We start from the raw sequence: 27,770 nt of genomic DNA, 5'->3' as shown, positions 1-27,770 counted from the left end.
CATTACACCACTTAACATCTTTAATAAAATGCCACGTAAATGTCAGAAGAAGTTTAATTGGAGGAAAATGAAGTACTTCACTTACAGAGTGCTGAGAGACACTGCAGGATGTCTGTGTGAGGAGAACTTCCTGCTGCCCTTTCCCTAAAATGACTCATTATAGCCCTATTTACATACACACATTTATTCTGCTGTGTACTGTGTCAGCAGCGGGGGAACTCTTCTTTTAATACAGTGAGTGTTGGAATGTGAGTGGTCAGGATACTAGGTTGTTCTCTCAATCCTTGAAAAAGACTAAAGATCAAAGACTAAGGGCGGATTCACACCAAGCGTTAACCTCAATAGGAAACCAACACGGCAGTAACGAAAACTGTAGTTCCTCAAACAGCCACTTGAGGCCTGACTACAGAACCGAGTGATCTCCATAAGGCCACATATTAAAATGTTCAACTTTACAGCCTTGTACAAAAGAAGTTTTTTGTGTCTATAGCTCCCCGTTTAAATTATACATAATTAAGGATTGTCTTAAGGCGTACAAATTGGACGTATTGATGCGGACATCCAATGGTCAATCTGCGCTGCATAGCTGGCTCTGATGAGTAAACTAGTTCACCAGTCACCACAACAAGAGAAAACATTTTTAACCAATGAAATGACAGACAATGGTACACTTCCTGTGCTTGGTTCCAATGGCGTTCACACCAGTAATTATCTGCCCCAGAGTTTACTTGACAGCAGTCCAAGACCACCCCTTGAAGGTGGACCAGAGAGCAGTTGTTTGGGCTGCACTAGAGTTTGTGTTTTGAGTTCACCCCGACCCAAACAGACGCACCGAAGAGATAAATTATGTTTTTTAAAATCACAATATATTGCCCTAGTTGTGCTTTGAGCTAAATTACAACATGCTGATGTGTTAGGAGGTGTAAAGTTTACCATGTTTACCATCTTAGTTCAGCATGTTAGCACTGATACAAGTGCAGCTGAGGCTGATGAGAATGTCACTATAGTTTAACAGGTTTTTGGTCATACAGCAATAGTAGTAGGCTATTGAACAAACACAAATTTTGACCTGCTGGTGGCACAAAACTGACATACAAAACCTCACCAACGTCATTAGGATTCATCCTACGAGGATCATTTGTGTACTGACCATCCAGTCGACTGATTTTGTGTGCCTCCACAAATGGAACTGGAATCTTATACCAAACTTGTGTTCATAGAATAAAGGAAACCAAACGTGTACAGTGAAGCAGAAGCACGTTGACAAAAAACAAGAGAAAGATTTCTCTGTAAATATTAACATTTATTTAAGTATACAATTTAGTTTTCTCATTGCTCCCAACCCTGCCACCCCCCAACCCCTTTTCACAGGTTCTCTGTCAGTATCTCGGCTTCTCGATGCAGCATTAAGCCTCGCTGGAGGACGGTAAAAACTATAAGACGAACAGTTAAAACGAGCGTTGGTTATTTCTTTACACCGTTTACAGACGGAGGATTACAGGCATCGCAAAACCCACAAGCTGCTTGCAAATGCCACATTTGGTTCATTATTTGCTTTTTTTTTATAATTCTCCGTAAGGAGGCATTTACAGTCGCATTGCATAAAATTATAGTTCGTTAACTGAAGGACGGAAGTGGATGAATTAATTTTTAATCTTTTAGTTTCTTTGCGTGATGTGTTATATGTGTGAAATACTGACCAGAGCGCTGCTGATGTTTCCTCCAGCAGGAAATAACAGAATGATGCCACAACAAAAACAACCAACCAGACATTAAGAACAAAACTTCCATAATTTCACAAATGCCACAGTGTTGTGTGAGTAGACGTGTTTTTGCATTAAGCCAAATGAAGTCACAAACTGAAACATCGTCAGTCATGTTTGTAGTCCCATTTAAAGGTCAAGATATTGCAAAACCTTTAGCTTCTAAAACTGTCCATCGTCACTGTAACCTGCTTGAAATAAAATACAAAATTATTTGACAAAACTCACATCTGAAAAACACAAAACTGAACTATCATATAAACTGTGTGCAAATAAACGGCTTTAATGTCATAAAAAATTAAAGTTGGAAATCCATGAGACGACCGAGCCGCCGCAATTTGGTCAAAGGATTTCTGAAAAAAATAACACGACTAAACTATTGTTTATTAGGAAACTCGGAGGTACGAAAAGAAGCACGGTAAGAAAATAGTGTTATCTCGCATTTAAACCGACCACTGTCTAACACAAAGAGGATCCTGCCTGTTTGGTCGCACGTCAGCTCCCTTTTCAGTTTCTTCAACAAGGAATGAAAACGCGAACAAACGAACACAGAAAAATATTTCCAAAGGAGCACACGAAAACTCCAATTCCGATTCTTCTCAGTGGAGCAGCTAGTGTTTTATATTATTGATTACTGATACTGACATGAAGCCGGCTGTGTCTCCACATTGTGCTGATGGCGGTGTTAAGTGCTTTCTAATGACAGGATGTCCCGGCGAAAGTGTATTCTTTTAACGATGAGGGTGTGTGACGCTACAGATTTAACGGATGAGGTATTGCACAGATTAATGATAATAGTCATAAAAAACAAAAAGCAGAAAGGCAAAAATAAATATACAGCCAATTCATACAACATTTACATTATAATTTTAGTCAGATGCTGGAAGATATTTTAGTGTCAGCGGTAGGTGCGGCGTGACCACGGTTGAAGAAAGACATATTCACTAGTCGTCCCACTCGTCATCGTCTTCGAAGTCCTCGTCTTCTTCGTCATCCTCGTCTTCGTCTGGGTAAAAAAAACAAACAAAACTCTTTCACATTAACACAGCGGGTCAGAAACCACAACAAAGTGAACTGGAAATGTAAGACTGAAGAACACGGAGCTCTGCCTTAAAGTAAAAGTTCGACATTTTGGGAGAGACGCTTGTTTGCTGTCCTGGCAAGAGTTATATAGTCCAGTAAATATGAAGCTACAGCAAACAGCCGGCTAACTTAGCTTAGCACAAACTCTCTAAACCTCACTAATCAACACGTTATATATTGTTTGTTTAATCCACACAAAAACCAAAGTGTAAAAACAACAAATTTCAATTCACAGGGGGGTTATATACAGTTACAAAACCCTCGGCAACCAGCGTAAGACTCCAGGACGTCACTGGTCCTAAACAATAAAACAATAGTAATGGAAATGTTGTTTATGCTTCAGTGTTTGTATGGATGTAATGACTTAACAGGAGAACTAATGTCTTCATTAGTGAGCTTTAGAGGTGCTGGTAGATGGATTTTGTTACTGTCGTAAAGAGCCAGGCTAGCCGTTTCCTCATTTCCAGTCTTTGTGCTAAGCTATGTTAGTCAGCTGCTGGTTGTGGTTTCATATTTATTGTACAGAATCAAGACTGGTATCCATCTTCACATTCAAGTCTCAGCAAGAAAGCAAATGAGAGCATTTCCCAAATTGTCAAACTATTCTTCAGTGTATCTTTGGAAAAGGACTCAGGCCACATGAGAACTCCAGATGTCGTGGTCACATGATAGAGTAGAATAGAATAAACTTTATTGTCCCAGAGGGAAATTTATCTTGGGCACAGTTCTACAGTGTGTTGCTTCACGGAAACAAGCATACCTCACCAACAGAGAGATGTGTGTCCCTCCACGTAATAGATTACAGATACATTTACCTGAGGAATGGATGGCTTTGCTCCTCTTCTGCATCACCTCCATAAGGGCGCCGACGATGCCTGCAGTGGGAGCTGGCGTTGAAGGGTTGGACTCTGGGTTATCTGACACCTGTTTGTATTTTGGCCAAATTAAACAAATAAAACCACTGGATTACTTTTAATACCAAAGAAAACCTCCAAATAGGATGATTGTGAGGCAAGGAGCATCTTTATTCTGTGATTTATAAGAGAGATATTATAGTATAGTAACTATATCAGAAATATTTATATCACAGAGTCATACTGACTCTAAAACCATGTGCATATTGTTGTTGTTATATTGTTATATAAGAAAGGAGTTTGATTCTTGACACAAACTGCATCAGTGAACAGTCACACATGTATAATGTGGGAATCAGACATCTTCTTACGGTCTTGAGCTGGATTCCCTGTCGGATCTGGTCCAGCAGGGCGTCTCTTCCCACGCCGGAGGCCGGCACTCGGTTGTTCTGCTCCACCTTCTTCAGCTGGGTTCCTCCTCTGATCTGGTCCAGCAGTGCCGACTTCCCACCAGGGGTTGGCGAATGAGGAGAGTCTCCGCCTCCTCCAACACCATCCAGCTCTGGAGGGGGAGGGGGGCCGGGAGGGGGAGGTGGAGGCGGAGGAGGAGGAGGAGGAGCGGAGCCGCCGCCACTGCTTACTGGCGACTGCTGGGCCATCGGCGGAGGTGGAGGGGGCGGGGCTTGGGGGGCCATAGAGGAGTGTGACGGAGGAGGAGGAGGTGGGGGAGGCTGGTGATGGTGATGGTGATGATGGGGAGGAGGAGGGGGCTGGTGACCTCCCCTGGTGGGAGGAGGTGGCGGAGGTGGGGCACCCAGAGTTCCTGGTCTGGAGGGAGGCGGAGGAGGAGGTGCTGAGGCGGGGGCTCTGGAAGGAGGCGGGGGAGGAGGGGCTCCCCTGCCACCTCTGGAGGGCGGAGGAGGAGGAGGGGGTGGAGCCGAGCTGTGGGGAGGCGGAGGGGGAGGAGGGGGACCGCCACGAGAAGGAGGTGGAGGGGGTGCTGCAGGAGGAAATGATAAACAGACATTTTATCAATACATCATCAGATGACGTCACACAAACTGTCACCTGTTAGTTCCAATAAAGTTTCCCACAGAGATCATAAACCTGGTTCTGGCCTTCTTCCTCAGACTTAGTGTAACTTTACTTTAGCCACATAAAATCTCTTTTTAAAAAGACCGTTCAGATCCATTCAGAGCTTTGTTTCATCTCTACGTCTGTTTGAAGCCTCTCTGATGAGGCAGCATCGGACATTTTCATTTTTTCCGAGTTTTATCAAAGGGCATTTTCATTTTTTCCGGGTTTTATCAAAGGGCATTTTCATTTTCTCATTAGTTCGCCTATTTTGATGATTGTTTAACTCATTTTTGAACACAAATGCCAGCTGACTTCTACTTCCAGCTTCTTAAAACGTGGTGCTTTTTCTCGTCTGAGTATCTTTGGCTTTTGAAATGTTGGTCAGACAAAACAAGCGTTTTAAATATGCTAACCTTGGCTTCATGAGATTGTGTTGGACATTTTTCACTGCTTTATGACGTATTATTGACAAATTAGTAAATTGAAATTATCTAGAAAATAATCAGCAAAGTAACAGATAATGAAATGAATTGTAAGTTGCAGACCCAGACTCCAGGTATGAAAATAAAGGCCTTCTGTATAATCACCTTTGTACTAGAAAAACATCCCAGAGTGCACTGACAACCATTGATGACCACCATTAATGTTCCAATACTGCTTATTGATTCATTTTTTTAAATCGCTGGCACAGCCTGAAAAGGTCCTTTATCTTTCTACACCTTGTCTAAATGCTAAAAGACGAGTGATGTCTGAGATTCACACTGACACACACACACACACACACACACACACACACACACACACACACACACACACACACACACACACACACACACGCACACACATCACACCCCCCCCCCCCCCCCCCCCCCCCCCCCCCCCCCCCCCCCCCCCCACACCCCTACATCACCCTAAATTGAGATTCAGATCACTCTACACTCTTCTCAGAGCAGTTTAACATGAATAAAACATGGTGAAAAGGACAGAAGAAGCAGTCTGTCACAAAGAATAAAAAAATCAGACACAGAATACCGTTTCATCTGCACACCGAAAATCTACCGTCTGATAGAAAAATACAGGAGAACCGAAGGAAATGATATTTCAAGATAAAACAGCATTTTAAATGAGTCCATAAGTTATTTTGTTTCTATTTAAAATGGTGAATACTCATTAAAGTACACAATTTATTGCATAAAACTGAGATAGACACCGGCAGTTATAATACCACTGTTATATTGCTGTATTTGTAATTTATTTTTCCAGGAGGTCAAACATTTTAGATTAGCAGTCGGGGCTTAAAAATTCCCAGACTTCTGACTCGATGACTTCACTGTCCAATAAATAGTCAAGAAAAATGGGTTCTAAATTGGTGGATTTAGTTACTGTTCAAACATACATCAAAACTGCAGAGCAGCAGTATATTTTTGTTTAAGGACCGGAGATGAGGCGGCTGACAGGTGTTTTTCGCTGATGCCAATTTCTCTTTGTACTTCACAATTTGGTCGTAATAACTGGGATGTTAGATCTTAAGATGGGTAATTAAATGGAAGGAGGAGACAGACGCTGACTAATCAATGCCAATAGCAACTATCCGTTTCGAAAACTTTAAAAAGACCTCCACACCGCAGACATACAGGTCACTTGTTTATGCTCACAGACGTTATAATGTCACCTTTGCCTCTGGGTGCCACAGCATCAAACATTTAACTTAGTTAACGGTAATTCAAAAATCATCTTATCTGCCTGTCAAATCAAGAGAAATTGCAGATGCACGTTTTATTTTAAAACCTTTATCGACCAAACCGATTATATCATCATACATACTCTTTTTTTTTTTTGTGCAGTAAAACCATTGAAAGTGAGGAGCTTCATTCTTCAACAAATGCTGCACTGCTTCATTATTTTTTAAGATCAGTTTGACACTTCAAAGCTTTGTGTGTGTGTGTGTGTATGGGTGCGCGTGCGGGCCCTCACCCTGCCTCCTCAGCTCGTTCTTGACGGCCTCCACGCCTCCCTTCTTCTCGATGAAGTCGTAGATGACCTTGGATGTCTCTCTGTCCTTCAGTTGAGCCTCAGAGATGCCACACATGTCGAACAGGTTCTTTAGTTCAGGGTCCAGGTTGTTCAGCTGCAACATCAACCACAGAGAACATTTTAAAAACACACACAGCCCACTGTTGAGGACTGATGACATCTATAGCTGTAAGACCTAAAGTTTGCATCAAGTTCACACTTACACCATTTACTGAAGACTACTTGTGATTAAACTTAATTTGATTATAAAATAGCCTCAACAAATTGTGTGCATGTAGGAAAGGCTGGGTGAGAAAAGGTGCATTATCAGGCCAAGAGTAAGGAACCCCATCACTTGTTGATTTTTGTTTGTAACAGAGGTCAGAGTCTACAGCAATCCTATTGACTATGTGAGGCTGTAGCATCACCATTTAAATAAATAAATAAATGAAAACACAAAAGTCAACTTCATGGTGGTGCTGCAAAAAAGTCAAATTCATCAGCAAAGTCATTAAGACACAGCACCTGGAAACCATGAATATAAAAAACTAATATTATTGAAATCGCAATATGGCATATAAGTGCATTATGGAAATCCCAAGAGCTGTAATGTTTTTATAAAGGGAAAATTTGTTTTTTTAATGAAAATTCAATTTGTAATGCAAAAATGATCATTTCCAGGTAATCGTGAATCGCAATCACAAAATCTGTCAAAATCATCGCAATACGTTGTTTTTACCATATCGAGCAGCCCTTATAAAATCACCCTAAATATGCTGCCAATCCATCACATAGATGTTGAGCTATTTTACAGAATAAGTGAAACTTAATGATTCTTCCACCAGCGGGTCAGAAGATCACCAAAATCATAAAAACGTATCCTCTAGGGAACTTTAATATCTATAGCAATCCATCTGGGAGCTGTCCAGATACTGACACTAATGTCAACTGAATGAAGAAAATGTCATGACAATCCCTCCAGTATTGTTGAGATATTTCAGTCTGGACCAAAGTGATGGACAGACAGACCAACACTGTATGGCTAAAAACAGAAGAAAGAAAACAAGTTTATATTCCTCAGAGCAAGGGAAGGTAAAGTACGGGGTTGATAAAAGTGTTGGTATGAAAATGGTCCACTGCTTAAAGAGCACCGTGGATGTTTGGTCAGATTCTTCTTTTATCAAATGTTTCTTGATTTCAATAAGAGCTTTTTTATTCTTGTTTATTTGGGCATGTTCTTGTTTGGCTGTTTTTATTCAGATATTAAACACTGATGCATTTAAAAAGCTTGACTTGCTATACTTAAAATTTAAACATGCTCAGTGCGTGATGTCCAGACTAATTTCATACATCTTAGTTTGTCTTCTTATAATATATTTGTTGGAATTTATTATTTACTCTCTGTTATTTTCTTTGTTCATTTTGTGTTCAACTGATCCGGGATTTTGTTTTGGATACCTTTCCCCTTCAACTAATAACAAACACACTCAGAAAATACAGAAATGTGAGATGTATGAATTGAGGCTTATTAAGTAAAAAAAATAAATAAACAAGAGTTTCCTGCTCCTCTTTGATTAGCTCGGTTTAAAGTCATTTAGTCAAAGTACAGTCACAGTACAAAGCAGTAAGATTCTGATAGCAGTCAGTCTTAGTCTGACATCTGGTGGCCAACAGGCAGAATTAAAAGCTGCTGGAACCCACAATATATAAAACAAACCACTCAGCTGACATGTTTTCAGGATCGTTCAGTATGCTCGCTCAGTCGGGTAAAAGGAGACAATTGGGAACCAGTGAATGGAAAGCAATCGGCTTCCTGCTTGTTAAGCCTGTCAGTCTGCACACAACATTTGTCAGTGAACAAACTCAAAGATGACTTGCATCAGCAACACTGGTTGCTATGAGAAACCAGTCAGGTTTTATAGACAGCCACCATTTTACAACATTTGTCAAACCTTAAATGAGAACACTGATCATACAACCTGTTTATTTTCTCCTGAATGCTGTAATTATATGTGAAAGACTCCACTTAGAAACATGTTTCCTTTCATGGTTCCTTCACTTGGAGGTTTGACTTTCACTGTACAGACTGATGTGTGTGCAGTTTGTCACTAGATGCTGTTGGCTCACATTTGTGTATTGCAAGCTTCTCTTTGTTTTTTTCTCAGTTGTTTTTCTTTTGCCAAAACGCGACATCACAGCTTTTAATTTAGAGTGCCAAAATTATTCATGAGGGCTTTTTGAGATTGTGAAGACACGAGTGCTTTGCATGTGTTGGCATTTATTAATTTCTTCAATATGCAGCTCTCTAATGAGTTAATGAGGCTGCAGCCTGGTTCTCTCAGGAACATTCTAACTGTTCGCAGCTTCTGAGACGTAGCGAGATGTTTGTGAATATGAGCAGGAAACAAAAAGAGCCTATTGTGTGATTTCATCATGCACCCACCACACAGGTCACTATTGTGCTCCTGTGTGTGTGTGTGTGTGTGTGTGTGTGTGTGTGTGTGTGTGTGTGTGTGTGTGTGTGTGTGAGAAAGAGAAAGGGGTACTCACATCAAAACCTGTGTTCGGATCCCAGCCCACGTGACCAATGTGCCTGAAGACGACGGGACAGATATGTGGTGAGATCACACATGTCCATACACACAAAGGCATAAATATGCAGAAGTACATCAACTATTTAGCATATGAATGTGGGCGACCATGTGCACATGCAAAATACTGAGCCCACACACACACACACTCTCATACATCAGTCACAGAGACAGTGTGGTCATTGAGCACTCTGAGACCATACAGAACAACTGTTGCCACAAAGCAGAGTGTTACTGCAGGCTGAGACAGGACGGTACAAGTCCATAACTGCACACACAGGTACACACAGTGGGGTACATTTCAAAAGGGCTTTATCATCTTACAAAACATCAAAGTAACTTATTTGTTACATAGACTGAAAATATCACACGGACAGTTCAGGAGGTTTCAGCACATTAACAGCAAGCTGTACAAATTACATTCCTAGTGACCATTTCCTAAGACATCCCATGACTTTTTGGTTTAAAAGGAGGAACATCATAAGTACCGAGTACTTCCATTACTCTGCCTGTAAAAACAGTTGCATAGAGTCTTCTGTGTCTCTGGAGGAACTGTGTCAAGTCTGAGTAATTCACTTCAGTGACACCACTTGAGTATCTCGTCTTCACCATGGAGAAAACAGAAAGCCTGTGTTACAAACTGGAGGTGTGGAGTCTGAAAGATGTGGTGAATGAAAGAAACTATTGAGTTGGAATGGTAATGTAGGATCCAGAGATTCTGGTGTTTGCCCCACACTGGGGACTATAAGTCAGCATATCTCACATACATTTTTAACCATCCTTTTTTTTTTATGTCTCACATGAGCCCCCCAAACTAGAGCTACAACTCCAAGTCAACAGACAGAAAAACGGCTTGAGTTAGATTACTGATTGCTTCATTTGCCTGGTATCTCATCTTCAGTGTGCTGCAGCACCGAAGCACTCAGTGATGTAAAATGTGTTACTCACTGGAAGTTGCTGGGCGTGCCAATGTCGGCCTTGGTCAGTTTCTTCTTCTTGCCTTTGGTCTTCTTGTCCTTCCGAGTTAGCCCGCTGTGGCTCAGCATGTTGTTGAGGTGGTACGGCTGCTGGTGACTGTGGGAGTTGTGGAATCGGACGTTGTTGATCTCCGGGTTCTTGATGTCCACTGTGGCCATGTGCAGAGCTGGACCTGCAGGCAGGGAGGGAAAGAGGGTGGTTGGGTAGAACTGTTCATGAGCTGTGGTTGATTTTGGACAACAGAATTTCCACCTATTACCCACAAATATTAATATGTAATAAGCAGAAATGTTTCAATGCCAATCCTGATCCCCAGGGGAAGAACACATTATATTTTAACAATCTCATGAACTTGTCTATCACCACCGTTGGTACAAACTTTACATTTTTAGCTCCGCTACTGGTAGGGTTCCAGTAGCTAAATCACTGGTATATTGTTTGTCATGTCCAACAATTTACTAGTCTGGATTTCTGCTGGAAACACCTTTTAAGATCTTTTAATATAACATTCAATACTTTGCAACAAGTTTTTCACTTTCATTCCAGCCAAAATATGACACATGAAGAAAACCCAGTAAAAAGGATAATATAGCATATTAAATTAAGTAATAAAAAATGCAGAGTTGTTGCAGAAAAAAGTTGAACCGGATTCAACTTTTGCAGCAACACAATTTGACAGCATCCGGCGAAATGCTGCATTGGCCAGTCAAATACATACAAATGCACATTTCTGGTACATGACTCTGTAACGTGAATGCTGTATTTAAGATGTCTTATTTATTCTCCTGTACAGCACTTTGGTCAACTTTGGTTGTTTTTAAAGTGCTTAACAAATAAAGTTGGATTGGATTACTGTTGACCTCACAGTTGTTGTGACAAAAGTGTTAAAACTGTTAAACTACTCTGTAGTGTTTGGGGGGCTGATAAGCATGGATTTATTACTCAAACTAAACTTCCTGCATTGCATCTCTCACTGGTGCCTGAACCAACTACACCCACCACCAATGCCCCCATACAGGGGGATGCTGACTTCAGACTTTTAGGTTTTACTGTAGTAAGCAATCGAACTGACCCGTTCTGACTCTCATAGTCATCAATACCTTTGGCAATCTTGGTACCTGAGGGATCTATATGGAAAAGTGCTTCTGTGAACTCTCTGCTGTATTTCATGTTCACCAATAGCAATCTCATCTCTCTCTCTCTCGTCTGCACCAAGCTTTCATGATCTATACTTTGTAATGTAAATGTCGGCCTGCTGTCCCTCCTCTCCCATGGGTCCGAACTGCTCAGTCCTCGAATTCCTCATAATCTCCACAAACCGCAGCAGCATCTGACATAATCACTAATCCACTGCTAATCCCAGTTCAAATCCATGGACTCCCCATGAATGCTGGTAGTCTATGTCCAGACCAACAGGCTCGCCTCAAATCTGCCGTCTCATGAGGACTAGGGCGGACATCGTGGCAGTTACCCACTTACATTAAGCATGAGAGGGTTCTGTGTAGGCCTGGGTGTCCAAGATGAATACTTCCATCGTACTGACTGATAGGCCTCTGTACAAAAAGTATTGAAAAATGCTGAATCATTTGGTACAAAGTTGGTCAGATCCATGATTGTTTAGAATTGTATTACAATACTTTGATTGACCCCCACTGTCCACTGTCGTAATGGTTACGCTCACTTAATCTAGCAAGCTACCCGGCTTAATTGCCAGTATCACTGGTACCACAGAGGAGAATTTTCTGCTAACCATAAAGAAAGTCGGCAAGTACTTTTTATGAGGTTTTATGGTAAGACCGGTTGAAAAATATTTTTGTCAGTAAATTTTTTTTTGTTTATTAGCTACTGGCAGGGAGATCAAAAAGAAAGATTTCCACCCTGGCTACATCATTTAACATTTGAGAACTTCTTCATAGGACTATTTTGTTCAGTAAAAAAAAGACCATTATATTTCATATTTCACACAGGTATCATTTTCAGTACTGAAACTCTGGTATATCAGCAAAACATGTAACTGATACCTAATCCCTTAATCCAATTATAGTTTTACAAAATGCTGTTCTCCTGATCTGTTTGCCAAGACAGACTTGGGTTTTTGCCACGAACACGAGAATGCAGAAAGCTGCTAAACCTGCTGCTAAAACTTTGGGTTCTTTTCTGAAATAGATCTGACCTGCAACTTATAACTTCCTTTTTGTTTGTCAATGGACAGCATCTATGAAGGGAGCTTCAGCTAGATTTCACATCAAAAAAGTGAAAAAGAGAGTCTAAGGTGAACTCTCAATATTCCCAAACAATGAGGGTTATCCTTGAAGTACCAATATGAACAGGGAGGACGGAGGCTAACTGAGACACAAACGCATCTCCCAAACAGAGAGGCATATCCAGAGCAACAATGTCCCACTGTTGGCCTCATGTTTCACAACTGAAATGTCAGAATGAATCCCTGTCACTGGAGGGAAACTCCAATGAAAGAACGATCTCGGGCACAAATCCATGGAGCTGATTGAAGGGACAGCTGATTTGTTCACTATCTGTTAATCCTGCTCTTTACGGCGTCAGTGTTTGCCAACAGTCAGAGGGCTGAATGAAAATAAACAGTCTTTCGGGAGGACATGCAGACACAGCTGCAGAAGAGAAGCTCTAAATTAAAGTTCTGATGCACTGGGACCATTACTCACAACTTTGTTCATGGTGGTGTTCACATGGAGGCCAAAAAACTCACTAAAATAGCATTTACATTTTAAAATATGTGCTGCTCAAAAGCCATTTTACCCACAGAACCCATCAGATTGTCACATTTACTTGTTACTGCTTTTATAATCTGCTTCTGCAACTCCACTCCAAAAAGTGAAAGTGGCACATGAAGCCAAGGAAGTCACTTCCTGCTGCAAAGAAATGACCCGGAGGAAAACATTACCACAACATTACAGACTTCCTCTGGCCGAGCCAGCTAACTTCTGCTGTAGCCCTCCATTAACTTGAATGTGGATGCATCATTAAATCTTGCGAATCTTCTCAACTTGTGAAAAATGCAATCGGACTGAATGGATCACATTCTGACAGTGAAACGAGTCATTTCGTGCAGGTTGTGACGCTTGAAAAAAAATGTATCCAACGTTTCCCATCTGCCTCTTTCACAATGCAACATTATGGGAAAAGGTGTTTTTGGGCCAGTGTGCATCATGGGACGGACACCATTGCTGTAATTACACAGTTTGGCCACTATATCAAATTGGCTTCAAAGCTTGGGTGATAAGCTAAAACAAATTTCTTGCTTCCTGGTTTGCTTCTGCACGTGCTCATTAATGTTTCTCTCCTTGGCTCCACCTGCACACAGCCCCCCTCCATATACTCTACATTAGGATTATGTAACAAACAAAAAAACTAAAATCTTTGTGGCTTATAAATTCATACTACAAAGAATAATAATTTAGCTAATTTTCAGTTTGAGGTGTCCTGTGAACATTTTTACTGAGGTCTGTACAATGGAGGTCTTCGGGCGAAATGCTTTTTAGGCTGCAGTGCTATTCTTTTTAATGCAGTACCGAGGTCACTGGGATACATTACCAGTGAGTGTGAGCGGCGGCGCTATATGCAGCTCTCAAGGTTGGAGACCTTTTATCTATGTTTAGTTTGTCAGACTTTGCACACAGTAAGTTGACCTCCATCTCAGTACTGATATTTTCAAAATGTTTCATGATTTCTTCTAATAAACTGAATGATAAAATGAAGTCTATACAAAACTAATGGTCAGCAGCAGTAACTGTGGGGATTACAGATTAGACCTAATGTGCATCACAACAGGGTTTAAAGGGAACAACAACAGAGACCATGTGGTCCACATATGGCACAGATGGGCTTCCTGCTGACCAGATTAACCTGCGGCAGACTCCACTGCACTCTGGCATTGTGAGTCACATTGTCTGTGAAACAACGCCGCCACCGTGTCAGAAAACACAGCACTCAAGTCTCCTGGCACTTGTCATCCAGCGAGAACACTGTTTAATCAGCTTCTACTGCTACATTCATACAACACGCTGCTTTGTGCACAGTCCGCCGTTGTTGGTCTGGTTTTTATGAACTCGAGGTGTGTATTTGCAGTAGTCATAAGTCTGCTACGGGGCCTTGTCTATAGGTGTGGTGGGTGTGAAACAAAAGCTGGCAAAGTGTCACTGGATTCATCACAGCAAAAGGGATTACAAATCATTTAAACCAAGAAACTATGGGCTCGGCTCTCATTTGCCATTTAAGCCAGATTTAAACTTGACACAAGGAGCTATAGTTGTCCTACACTAGATAAATAAGGCATTTGTAGTTTGTAGTTTAGCGTTAGATTTTATCCGCTGATCACTACTGCGACACTAGACTGATGAGACATTTACTATAAAGGCTATATGGTGCTTTAAATACTTTAGGCAAGCTAACCGTTTGTCACTGTATGCACAAACTGAACCTTTTCCACTGGTGGGTGAATATGGATACACACCATATTAGTTTGAAAGATTATTTGTTGAACTGAGAAAACTGATAGGTGTGTGTGTGTGTGTGTGCTTGAGTAACGCAGGAGCTTCCATGTTTAAAAGTACAGATTAAAATGTCCCTAGCCTTCCCACCAGTAACCATGAGTGTTGCCAAATTAACCATAATGAAAATAATTTGTCTCCATTTTGTTGTATTTTATTGTACTTTGTGTTTTTGTTGTTCGCTCTGAATAACAATTAAAAAAAAAAAAAACCACAGAGTTCAACATACCATTTCTAGGGTCACCTCTCTTCTCTGCAAAAAACAAATTAACACAATTATTGTTTAGAACAAAATCAGCAGAACTGGTCTAAATAAAGAAAACATGAAAAGGAAAATTAGAATATTTAGGAAACGAGAGAAGAGGGTGAGCGGTCAGAAAGTGTGTCGAAGTTCAGTTAATGTGATTCTGTGGCGGCTACAGAGAAGCAACACTTTTACAGCCCGCAGGTGTAAAAGCTGCTTGAGGAAATATGGAGCATGCCATGGGCAAAACAGCCAGACAGAGCGTTAAGGAAGTCTTTAACATGAGCAGAGGAGGAGAAGCAAAAGCTTTGGGAGATTAGTCTGTGTCTGATAAAAACTTCCCCCCTACAAACATTCTGTGCCCCAGCTCTGTGAGCCTTTGGACCTTTAGTCATCATCAGCTTGCACTGCAGTGGTGCACTTCAAAAGGCCGGCATGCTGGGAGCAGCTGGGAGGGAAACCAAAGAGGACCCTCACTGCACAGACGTTTACTACACAGACACAGGCTGACAGTTTTACTACAGCAGAGAGATGCACACTGAGCTCACAGGAGCAGAGAAAAGAAGGAAACTGTCCCAAACCAAGCCTTAACTTGTGTCCTCATCAAAAAAAACACCTTTACAGATTTCACATTTTGACTTATACCCTTCTCATACAGCAGACAGACACACATATGATGTTTGATGCTAATTTAGCCAGCTACACTGTAGAAAAATGCTTCCACACACTCTTACTGATGGGTCAAAAGGGCAGAAAATAGGTCAAGCTGAACAGAAAAACTACTAAAAGCTTCAAACGGGCTGTTGCACTTACAGAGTTCATAAAGGTCATTGCAGTTCAAATATGTAATTATTTCCCACTTCTCAAATAAAAAGTGATGGCCCTAGTCTGGTGAGGTGTGACATTAGACCCAATCACAGGAGACAGCTGTCACTCTGACTGACACTGTTGGCAGACAGTCCAGTCTGCAGTGCAGTTCATTCACCGATAAAGCAGATATTTACACTGAATTACATCCAAAAATAGATGCACACGTTTACCCCTCTCTTTTGTTTTGAAGAGTCTGTTAAATTATTATTAGATTTTATTAAATGAATTTCCATCACTAATATCTGGCTGTAATTGGCAAAGTGACCCACAGTACAGCCAATCAGGTTCCTGGATGGCAACCTGCATCGAGTATCCCATTCATGTGTCAACCAAAGTCAAATCTTAGTCAGGAAGAGGATCGGCAGTGCATTCACAGTGTAAATGGGGAGTTAAACTGCAGAGATGTAAATAGGACAAAGATCAGGAGTCAGTGGCTTCTGTGAACGACACTGTGGTCCTATATTTTGTACCTTGCCTTTTCCTGAAACGCTTTATTTTGGCGATTTCTATATCTTCAATCATTCGAGGCTTCAATCCTAAAGAGGAACTCCACAATAAATTATTGATGATAGACAGACAAGAGACCAAAGAACCCTGTACGCTGTCAATCACTTATGCTCACTTTCCAAACTGTTTAAAGAGCAATTACTGGGAATGTGGGATTGTTGGTATCCTTCTAAATCCTCCTTTTTATACACCTATTCTCAAAATCCATTCAAATATTGGCAGCAAAACCATGAATCTTCTGTGTTTACTATTGTTGCTAACTCTAGCTCATATTCACTTTTCTTGAGATGCAGATACATAAATTCATTTGAGAGTTTAGTTCCTGGGTTGATTGGATTTTATAAGCATCATCTCCCTAGTGCAGCTGGACAAGAGCAAGGCAGACAGGTTTGGGACTGTGGTTGAGGTCTTGTTAGCAGAAGAGTTGGTTAGTATTCTTCAGTCTGAGCCCAGGTGTGAAAGGTGAAAGGTCACACAGGTTAAGGAAGCAGAGAGAGAAGACAAACAGACAAACAGAGACAGTAAAACTTGCCGGTTTTACGTTGTCGTCGGTTGAGCAGGTCATTGATAGCAGCTCTGAATCTTTTGGCCTCTTCTTCACTGGCGAAGTTCAGACCGATCTGACAGGTCTGAGAGGAAGAAGAGGAAAAGTCACATGATGAGTACATCTTCATCTTTAAATAAAACTCATTCAACAGAAAGATTACAGAGCAATAGGACTGCACAGCTTGTATAAGGATGGGCGGATCAGAACGGATGCATTGTTAGCTTCTAAACCTGACATTTAATTATGAAAATCTGTCCTCAAACAAAAACACTGATAGCAGGTCATATCAGTGATCACCAGGTACTGCCTGCAGTTATTTATACTGTTGGTTCACTTACAGGAGCAGGATCAACTCAACATTCATAAGCAAAAATGTGCCATTTATTTCTGATTTAGATGTTTCCTCATGATTAACCAACACTCTGGTTTTATCTTTTTCTTAAGAAGATGACTTAATTATTATAAAGATGAACATCTGGTCCTCCAAAACATCCCTTAGCATAGGTCACTATGTATCACACAGAAAGAATGTACTACAGGCTAAACAAGCTTTAATCTAAGATGATCACAGTCAGTCCAGCGCTTCCAACAGGATCACATTTCTACTGCTGATTTCTTAATTACAAATCATATCCCTGAGATTCAGGACAGAGAAAAAGAAAAATCTAAAATGGCTTAATTAAAATGAATTAATTATTGATTTATTTTATGCAAATAAAATTGAGTAATGTTTGGAAGAGGAAATAAGTGGGTTTGCAACCAACACACAGCTACCTTGTTGTATTTCTGCACCTTTTACAAAATCTGATCCTTTCATAACTTTCAGAAGCCGTTCAGAAACAGCAGCAACGTTTTACAGAGCAGAAACATCCTGAAGGCCTGCTGCTTCACACCCCCGTCTGTATGTAAAACAGGCAAAGCCAAGAGCGAGCAGACCCTGATGTGAATATTCGCCTGTGTGTAAAAACATGCAGTGATTATCACACCTTATTAAACAGAATAGGACCCGATCAGTGAGGCCAGCTGCTTTTGATTTTGAAGTAATCACAAAGAGACACACACTTACATCTCCTGCAAATGAGATAAAGTAAGATCTGGAGCTGCTGATGGAGAAGTTGTGGTACAGTTCCTGTTCAAACATGGTTTTCCCTTCCTGCGAAAACACAAGACAGAGAAAGAAACATCAAGTACAAGTACATTCTCTTTGAAGTTTAGAAGGACCACATCTGGGACTACAGAGTTTCATCCACAGAATACAAAACACCTCCACATTAAAACCTTGCTGTTCATTTAAAAAGCAAGTTTTTAGACTGATTTCCTTCAGTCACAGCTCATTTCTATGAAAATCAATGTGAGATGTAAGAGTCGGCTGTTTTATTAATGCAAGAAACAACCATATTCACATGAATCAAATTTTCACAAAATCCATGCTTTCAAATTGTGGATTTTAACAACAGAGCTTATTAAAAGCAAAAAATTCAGTATAAGATTCAAACTTATTGGATGCCAAGTGTGCTTGAAAGAACCACCAAGAGTGTTTTCAAAATTATCCCTGCTCTCCACTGCATTATCAACCACAAAACAAAATGATGGATCTGCAGCATGTTTAAGGTTTGCTTTTAACAGAACTGAACTTAAAACAAAGGCATATTTTGTCCACAGATGGATGTCAGAGCCTGTACGAGCGTCAGACAGTAAATGCACATCAGTGGCTGGTTATATTCACGTTAATGCATTAGGGTTGCACAATTGATTGCACATCATCTTTAAAGCACATGTTAATTTGTTCACTGACTACCAACAGTGAATGGATGCAGTCTGGCCACAATCCACATACCGTAGAGGCAGTGTACAAGACCAAAGAGAGAAGAGAAAAACGTGAACAGATTTGAAGGAAAAGTTTGCCGTTTTCACCCAAGACAGACATTTAAATGTTTCCATTAAACACAATCATGTTGTACACCAACCTCACTGACAGTTAGTTTGGCGATTTGAGAAACATTCAGGTGCCGCATTTTACCGAGTTTTAACAAAGTGAAGTCTACAATCCTTATGTATTATAATGCAATATAACTGCAGTTTGGTAAAAAGGAGATCAGTTTAACCATTTTTCTCCCCAATAGGTCACACAGGTGACAAATGAGAAGAAAAACTATAATTGTTGCTGGCCTATACTGGATGTGAGGCTACCACAGATATTAATATTTTAAAGTTTTAAACAAATCCCAAATCACAATATATTGGCTGATATTCATTTTATAACAAACAATTTCAATTCAATTCAATTGAAGAACTGTGGCAAATACATGCCAAACGATATGATTGGATTACTACCAGTGTTGGAAATTAGCACCTGAGAATTACCTAAACCTCCCAGCCATAATGGCATGTAAATAAAAGTCACAGAGCAATCTTTGATATTCCACAACGCAGATTGAATCGTGAGTCTGCTTGGAGATGCAGAAAAACAATGTGGCGTTACATCTACGGATGCACGATACTTTTCTCAGATAATTGGCCGATAATGGGAAATTATGAATTATTGGGGTAATTCAATTGTGGATAAATTATCGCTCCATAATAATAATTTATTTTGAATTCTTGCAAAACGATTGATTGGCTTTATGTTCTATGAGCTGACTTTTTGAACAGCACAGATCACATGGAATCTGATCTTTTCAATTCTGAAAATGTTTGACCTCAGTGTGGACAGTTATATCAGAGTTCATGTGACTTTTATGTTACTTCAGGACTGTGACCTGTTTACTCTGGAATCTGATGTGCCACATTTAACAAATAATGTAAACAGCCAAACAACAAATCAGAATTTAGCGCTAAGGCTTGCAGTGTGAACGTAGCCCAAGTCTCTGAACTCTACTGGCGGGGAACAATAGCATTCTTCCAAAAGCTATTCCCTCATTTGGTGTTAAAACTCAAAGGACGTAGTATTTATGATTCACTTCGTACTCATAGAACCATTCAGTCAGTCCTTGTGATTTATATGGAAGTATCTCTTTTCTTTGTCATCCGTTTCACCCAAACATACAGTTTTTGCTCAGGAAGTATATTTCTGCAGTGGTTTCAGAAATTGAAACCTCTCGTCAGGATATCTCCGGAGCAAAGGACTTGAAGTAATTTTGTGCGACTTAAGTTTCTCATAAGGAAATGCTGAGTACATTTTTCAGACAAATATTATCTTGAAGCAAACGTTTAGGAAATACGCTTTCTGGTGGAAGGTAAGCTCAGAAGATCAATACCTGTCTCATATCTGTGCATTCATAACCATCACAGACATTGGTCTTCTTATGCAACTCTCCACCAAAAAGCAACTAAGCTTATTTCCCAAAATGTCAAACTATTCCTCCAACTATCTACTGGTGTTCGTCTACAGGATGGTCTCACTCACCTTGATGTCAAACACTCTGATGAAGTAGGACCTCTGTGGGTTGTCTTTGACCAAACAGGCCACTCCACAGCACCTCTTCACCCAGCTGCAGCTCCGGTCTGTGCCATACACCTGGACCACCGCCGAACACAGAGTCTGAACACATAGAGGAAGCACAGTATGGTGAACATCGTCATCTGCACAGTTCATTAACAATTAAACATTGAATAAAAAATAGATTGAGTCCTGCAGTAAGTGAAGTTTTCAACTGTTTGGCGGTGATCTCCCTCCATTATGTGTCCAGATTTTATAGATCAAAACCTCAAACCTGCACATGTATCACAAAGCAGCAGCAGAGCAGCAAACGCGGAAGGGGAAATCTACTCCATGCAAAACATTGAAACAGCGATAAGGACTACATACAGCACACATCTGTTTCATCAGATGAAACAAAGAGCGGGTCAACGGGGCAACACTGAGACCTTTTGAAATCAGATTATGAATGACATATGCAAAATATATTCACAATGGATTCTCAGATGTGCAGAATAAAATGAATAAAGTCTGACATTCTGCCTGTACTTTCATTTGTTCAAATTTTGATTCATTTGTTTTCATGGCCTTGTACTTCAAAATGCACTTGATAAATTAAAAGGATATAGTAAATCACTTCCATTGAGTTGGCTGGCTGGTGAGAAACAGATAAAACAAGTGGTAAAATGCAAAGCCACAGAGGCCGAGCTATGCTGGCTTTTAAGGCCTCAGTATCCAATCAATATCTCAGATTTTTCACTGAATAAGTGAAAACTTTGATCTGCTGGTGGTGCTAAAAGTCAGGGGCTCACAAACGTCAGCAGGATTCGTTTTCTGGACATTATGAATGTATGTATGAAATGTCATCTCAATCCATCCAATAGCCGTTGAGATATTGGAGTCTGGACCAAAGTGCTGGACTGACATTTCCATCCCAAGCGCTGTGTCTCTAGCGTGGCTAAAGATGGCAGATTATTCAACAAGGTTTGAACTCTGCTATTATTAGTTGTGGATTATTGTTTTGAGGCAGCCCTTTTCTACACAAAGTATGCACAAAATATCATTGCATGCTTTAGAATTAAGATTTCCCTTCATTGGAACGAAGGGTTCAAACAAGGAAAAGCTGACCCTGACCAAAGGTATGTGTCCCTTCCCTGTTGACGTTCTATCAGGCCAGGACTGCAGACAACTGCACTTCCTACTTGTTTCGGGTGTTTCATTTCACATCTACTGTATCCTATTTCCACAGTGTTTAACCTTCATTTCTGCAGGACAGGAAGCACAGTCTAGCTGCCGTCCTCAGCACTGTGCTGTCCTCGGACTGCTTTGTGGTTTTGAGGTTTCAGCAGAAGTCACACTGTGTTAAATCCTCTGCCAGGATTTCTCCCTCTGGGGCAGAAAGTAACTCCCACCGCTGGAGGAGGAAAGAGGGAATGCCACTAGGCCAGTAACCCGACTGCACCAAACTGTTTGTTACACAGAATCATCTGGGAAGTCGCTGTAGAAAAGGGTAGGCACTTTCAAAAAACACTTAGTCATAGTCCATCTTTCTATCAGAGACTATCACAGACAAATTTCAACCAATCAGAATGTAGTTAAACTCTTACTGAAGACAGTCTGAAGAGAGAAAACATCCTTTCCATCAAGGAAAGCCTTCAGTGTCGTCCTTTGCTAGCAGCATCTACACTAACCTCTTTAGCTACCATCATTGGTTTTCCTCACACACTTCGTCACACACACACATAGCGTTAAATCATCTCCTGCTGTAGCTGCCAGTGGTTCTCCATAGGATGCTGATTGGTCTGTCACCACTATGTTCGGACACAAGCGCATAGCTTGAAGCCTGTCAAGCTGGATTATCACGTAATCTCAGCCCAGCTGCCTCACAAGTTTACTGGTTTCCTCCTCTGTGATTTATGAGCGCAGGTCAGAGGAGCAGCAGGAAACACTCTTCACCATGAAATCATTGCTCAGCATCACACAGGAAAGGCCAACGGTCAGCCGTTAAAAGCTTCATTTAGGTTCTATAAATTCTTACTGAGGGAAAGTATGCAGCGGTAAACACAGAGGGACTCTGCAGGTTACATCACTCAGAACTTTAGTATCTGAGAACTACAAACCCCAAAAAGATAATACCAATGTTTTAAACAGAGTCTGTGGCACTACTCACTCCGCATAACACACCAGGGCTACTTTACATCACTTCAACTTAACTTCGTGGAAACCGATAAGGGCAAAACAGCATGAGCAATCTAAATATTCAGCAAAAAACACAGAATCGGTCAGTTAGTAGGGACAAAATGTGTATCGCCTGATTCGATGCGATTTATTTGCTTTCCTAACACAAGACTATGGGAATAAGTTGAACAGAAACATAGATCATCATATTTCATAAGTCATTCTGAGTTTTATTTCAGCTGCGTCATTGTTAAACTGCAATTAATTCCTGAACTTATGCTTGTTTACAGAGCTGCATAATGAACTGACTAACAAGCATATGAAGAAAGCATGTTGCGGCTGAGCTTCTTTGATCATATCCTCAAAACAATATTCCCTGTAGACTGAGTATGGCCACATATCCACAGAGATAACCCTCCTTTATCATTCGTTATTACTTTGGTCTGAATCTGCAGTGAGAGGCTGCCTGAACTGTCACCTTCCCGTCTGTTTTTGTCTCCTTCCACCAGTTTTCACACACATTGGAGGTGACACTGACGTCGCGTTTGAAGTGCAGGGTTCAAGGTCAATGTGTTTTTGCATTTGCCCAGTTGGGCAACTGGGTCAGAAATCTCCTTGGGCCATGGACGTCTGTGTTGCGGTTTCAGAACCATTACACCCTTAATCCAAACTATTTAATTCACTGCTTCCACAAACTTTTCATGTAATCTACCTCGGCATAAATCCACCACAGAGCCGTTTGAGGAGCAGAGGGGCTCTCCACAAAGCCGGATTAGCAAATTAGTCACATAATTTAAGGAAGCTTATAAAATATTTTATTAAAAAAAACTCACCTTACATAACTTTAACTTACTATCACATATTTGATTTTCAGGTGTATATCTGTATCACAAGATTTTGCTTTACTGTCGTCACTTATGTCACAGATATCTGTCTAACTTTCTAATCCTACTTTGTAAAATAACCCCACCGGACAACCCTCCATCTGTGTGTTTGTGTGGAAAAGGAGAAGAAGGCTGATCACAAGTTATCCTGGATGGTGCTCTTTAACTGAGATCAGCTCTAGTCACAAAAACAGTTCAATTGCACTTCATTTTACTGGTAACACCTTTGTAACTTTAAAGTCCTGTTAGAATAAAATATTGAATTTATACTTTTTGTTGGATACCTCACTTTGACATAAATGTTTTTTTTCTACCAAAACCTTTATTTTCATTGAACAAAAGTAGCCACGTTAAACAGAAATCCATTCAAGGACCTGTCAAGATAAAATACAGTCTCAATCAATAAAGATTATGAATCTGAACCAAGAGAAGGGCTCAGGTTTCAAACCCAGCCCTACTAGTCGATGCGTCTTTGTTAGTTCAATTGACTGTTGACCTTTGAGCTCAGGTGTTTCACCCTTCATGAAGCTGCTTCTTGCAGCGACCCTGCAGATCCTGTTCAGCCTCTAAAACCAGCAGCAGCTGACATTAAAACCTGCAACGCTGTCCTGGCTGCAACCATCAGTTTGTTCTATTACAGCCAGACAGAGAGATATTTCATAGGGCTAACTGATCAGTTATTTCTAAAATGAATCAATGAATTGTTTAATCTACCGTATTTATCACGGCTGACAACTTCTGGTCAGTTGGTCAATTGCTTGGTCGATATGCTCAATGTGGTTCTGTTTTAATAATCGTATTGTTTAATAGAAGATAAGACCTATAAGTCAGGCAGTCAAAAACTATTTTAACTGGTCCCCCTGGAGACTGCAGGGCTTCACTTACTGAACATTTACTGAAATGCTGCTTTCTTAACAAGGGCTAATTGTTCAAGCTCAACGATGGATCGATAACGTTACAGGTCGTCTGTGAACCGACTTCAAACTTAGAAGCTGCACGTTTTGTTTTATGTTGTTTTAGTGTTCAGTTTGCTGCTGAACTTTGCCTGAGCATGTTGTGCAGCTAAGTGTCTACTGCCTCAGGCTGGGGGATTCTGGACTAACGCTGTAACATTGAGGGACAGTTGAGAGAAACTGTGTGAACATTAAGCCTCATTTGAACACAACTAAATAACCACAGTAGAAGGTTGGATGCCAGGAACTGTTTTTCATGCTGGTTTTTCTGGAGCTGCGTCACTTTATACTGTATTAGCTCTGTTGTTGTACAGAAGACCATTTTGCTCCACGATCCTTGCCGGTATGCATGTGTGTTGTTGCTGCATGTAAATTTACTTGCTAGACGTGCCCTGAAGGTAACGATATTGCTACATGTGAAAAAGCAATGGTCAGACTGCAGGAATTAATTGTCTTGCCAATGTTGGGTCACTTTAATTAACCAAGTCAACCTAGAAATAACATGGAGAATTTGTACCATCGGTAGGGAGAATTTCAGTCGACCAAGATTTTCTTGGGTTGTCTACGTCCCTACTATTTAATGCCCATCACAGTTTCACAGAGCACAAGGTGATGTCTTCAAATGACTGATGTTGTCAAAAAAAGATATTCCGTTTATAATGATATTAAACAAAATGTTCAAACAGTGACAGGCAGCAAATCCTCACACTGGAGACGCCCAACTAATTATTGCAATGTCAGCACTAATCAGAGATATAAAAATACTAGCTGCTGACTGTGATGTTTTTTAACCATTTAAATGATTTATAATCACTATCTATACCTGAGGATAGGGCTGCCACCAACATATATATATTTTTCACTGAAAATTAATCTGCCTGTTATTTTCTCAATCAATGGTTTAGTCTATAAAATGTCAGAAAATAGTGGAATATGACCATCACAGTTTCCTAACTGCCAAAACAAACCAGCAAATAATCACATTAAAATGTGTCTGTCAATTTAGCCATGTTTGCTTCAACAAATTACTTTAACAATTAACCAGTTGCATTTGTGATCACATTCATATGAACATATACAGCGGTACTCAGAAATACTGATACATATATACATACGTTACTTATATTATAACGGAAACATCAAATATTAACAAGATGTAGTTATTGGTGTGTGGATAATACTTTACATTACTACAGTGTTAATTATTAATGTTAGTAGTCTGAGTCTAGCTCTGCTGCCAGTATTTAAGACCCTGTCAATCTAATTGCATTAGCAGAGTGACAGCAGAGGTTCTGACGCACTGATTGGACTTCTGAACTAAAGTTTAACAGTAAAGACGTGAAGGGGTCTGAAGGGTCGCAGATTTCGATGCAACACCGGGCCCCCCGGTTTGAACGCCACAGTAGTCTCAAAGCAGGTTCCTACTGCTTCTTATCAACTCACAGAGATAGACTGGAAGGCGGTAATGTGGAACACGTTTTGAAGACGTGCGGGTGACTGTGCCTGCACCTTGTTTGCACCTGCAGGTGGTAAACAAACTGGAAACTTACGGCGCATTTCCTGCCCAGGTAGCCGAACAGGCACTCGTTCTCCTGCGGGGTCAGGAGGATGGAGCCGACGTTAACAGACCTGCGGGGCTGCGGGTGGCTGTTCATGGCTCCGTATTCTTCTAGTCTATCCCGAAACGATGCAGTTATCCCTGGACGGACTCAGCGAACACTACTAATTACAGAAAATCCATGCGGGCTCCGGTTGCTGTGGCCTGCAACCGGATCATCTCCGCTGAGTCCGACTCCCGGCTGGAGGGCGGAGGAGGACGGGGGTGTTTTCCAGGCTTGCTTCTGCTCGAGAAAGAACCGTAACTTCTCCGTTTAGTGTTAAATACAGAAATTAAGGGCTCGCGGTGTGTTTAAACTCGGAAAAATGCTCAACTTTCATTCGGAAACTCCTGCAGCTGCAGCGGCGATGCGTACATCCAACATGGCAGCAAGACAGAGCAGACCACTTTAAAGAGAGAGGAGAGGGGGGTGTCGGTTTGGGTAAACTCTCTTACTACCCACTGTAATATGGATAACACGGTGGCGTTGGCGCAAACACCGAAAGATATGATCTAATATTAACTTCCAGTTAAAATTGTGTGACATGTGTGTTTTCGGTCCATTGTGAAGCTTCACTGTCATTGCTGAGACACAATGGTTGAGTCCGATGTGGCAGCAGGAATGCAGCTCTGCGGAGGGACAGGGAGGGGCGGGTGTTCAGCGCGTGGAAAAGGGATGGAGTGTGACGTAGAGCGGGCGGGGAGGAGCCAGAGGGTGGACACGCGAATGTAAATAAGGTACCTTTCGTCATAAATAATTTATAAAATGTTTAATATTTTGTGTGTGAGGCCTTGTGTGGGGAAAATAATCAAATATTCTGCGTTTGCACCCCATAAATAATGATAACGATGCTACATTTCTCCAGAAAAAAAGTACATTGGAACATGACATAGCCTACATCATATGAAATACATACAAAAAAGAAAATACATGTTTTTTGAGCAATAAAGCATGTCTCCAAATACAAGCATGGAAATGACCATAAAATGAGCTCTCTTTAAGATGTGTAGTAGTGTAACAGACATTTTCTGCATTTGAGGTGCCCTGTCCCCTCTGAGTGGTCATCAGGCAGATTTTGTTGGCTGAATTCTGCTTTTAGCACATGTTACTGTCAGTCCTGTATGCTTTAATACTGCTGCATCCATCACTTTGGTTCTGAGCAAGATCAACAACTTCTGGCCAGATCAACAGCTTTTTGAACATTCCTGCATGTTCAGCGAAGGCCCTTCTCTCCCTAAATTAAATCCCCATCAGTTTACACTTTTGAGCAATTCCTTATGTTATGCCCCACCCCAACTTGGACCTACAAGACATGTAGTCATCCCTGCATTAAAGAAGCAACAAGCCATGACAGACTAACTGTATTTAACTAAAGTTTGGCAACCCCTTTATCGAAAAAAAAAAAAAAATCAGAAGGAGGGCTGTGAATGGGGCGGTGGCAGATGTATATATGTTGGCGGAGGTTGGCGTCCCGTAGGTCCTGCTTGCCTTCTGCCGGTTTAGAGCCAGTAGCATTAAGACCAAAACTAATCTGCTGACCAGCTGCTTCTACTCTCTGCTGTATAAAACACTGAGCAGAGGCCAAATAAGAGGAGTTAAAGGACCATTCACAACTATCACAGAACCCGCATTGTAACAAGAGTGACATCCTGCTAGTGTTCCATAGAGGCTGTGTGTGTCTGCAGA

General features: G+C 40.9%; 1 protein-coding gene across 2 annotated transcripts; it reads right to left on the bottom strand.

Moving 5' to 3' along the window:
• Positions 1-1,282: 1,282 nt before the first annotated feature.
• Positions 1,283-26,626, bottom strand: wasla (WASP like actin nucleation promoting factor a). 2 transcript variants are annotated; one of them, XM_051382503.1, is made up of 11 exons: positions 26,037-26,625; positions 20,460-20,594; positions 18,120-18,206; positions 17,039-17,135; positions 15,115-15,138; positions 10,330-10,531; positions 9,341-9,383; positions 6,752-6,905; positions 4,072-4,700; positions 3,662-3,770; positions 1,283-2,769 (listed from the first exon to the last, which is right to left on the bottom strand). In XM_051382503.1, exons 1-11 carry the CDS (start codon positions 26,139-26,141, stop codon positions 2,708-2,710), a joined length of 1,647 nt encoding a protein of 548 aa, XP_051238463.1. In that variant the 5' UTR covers positions 26,142-26,625; the 3' UTR covers positions 1,283-2,707. The 2 variants fall into 2 exon arrangements, with proteins under 2 accessions (XP_051238463.1, XP_051238464.1); XM_051382504.1 differs by lacking the exon at positions 15,115-15,138 and having other exon boundaries at positions 26,037-26,626.
• Between the last annotated feature and the right edge of the window lie 1,144 nt (positions 26,627-27,770).

This window comes from Dicentrarchus labrax, unplaced genomic scaffold, assembly GCF_905237075.1.
Source record: "Dicentrarchus labrax unplaced genomic scaffold, dlabrax2021, whole genome shotgun sequence".
Taxonomy (NCBI): Eukaryota; Metazoa; Chordata; class Actinopteri; family Moronidae; genus Dicentrarchus; species Dicentrarchus labrax.
Note: the sequence above shows the minus strand (reverse complement) of the source record. Positions and strands in the feature narration are given on the sequence as shown.

Bases quoted from the DNA above. Each gene is read 5' to 3' on its own strand.
- wasla (XM_051382503.1), bottom strand. From the start codon at position 26,141: ATGAACAGCCACCCGCAGCCCCGCAGGTCTGTTAACGTCGGCTCCATC. The intron at 4,701-6,751 runs GTGAGGGCCCGC...TTCCTCCTGCAG, and splicing joins GAACGAGCTGAGGAGGCAGG to CACCCCCTCCACCTCCTTCT. The intron at 2,770-3,661 runs GTAAATGTATCT...TTTTTTACCCAG, and splicing joins CAAAGCCATCCATTCCTCAG to ACGAAGACGAGGATGACGAA.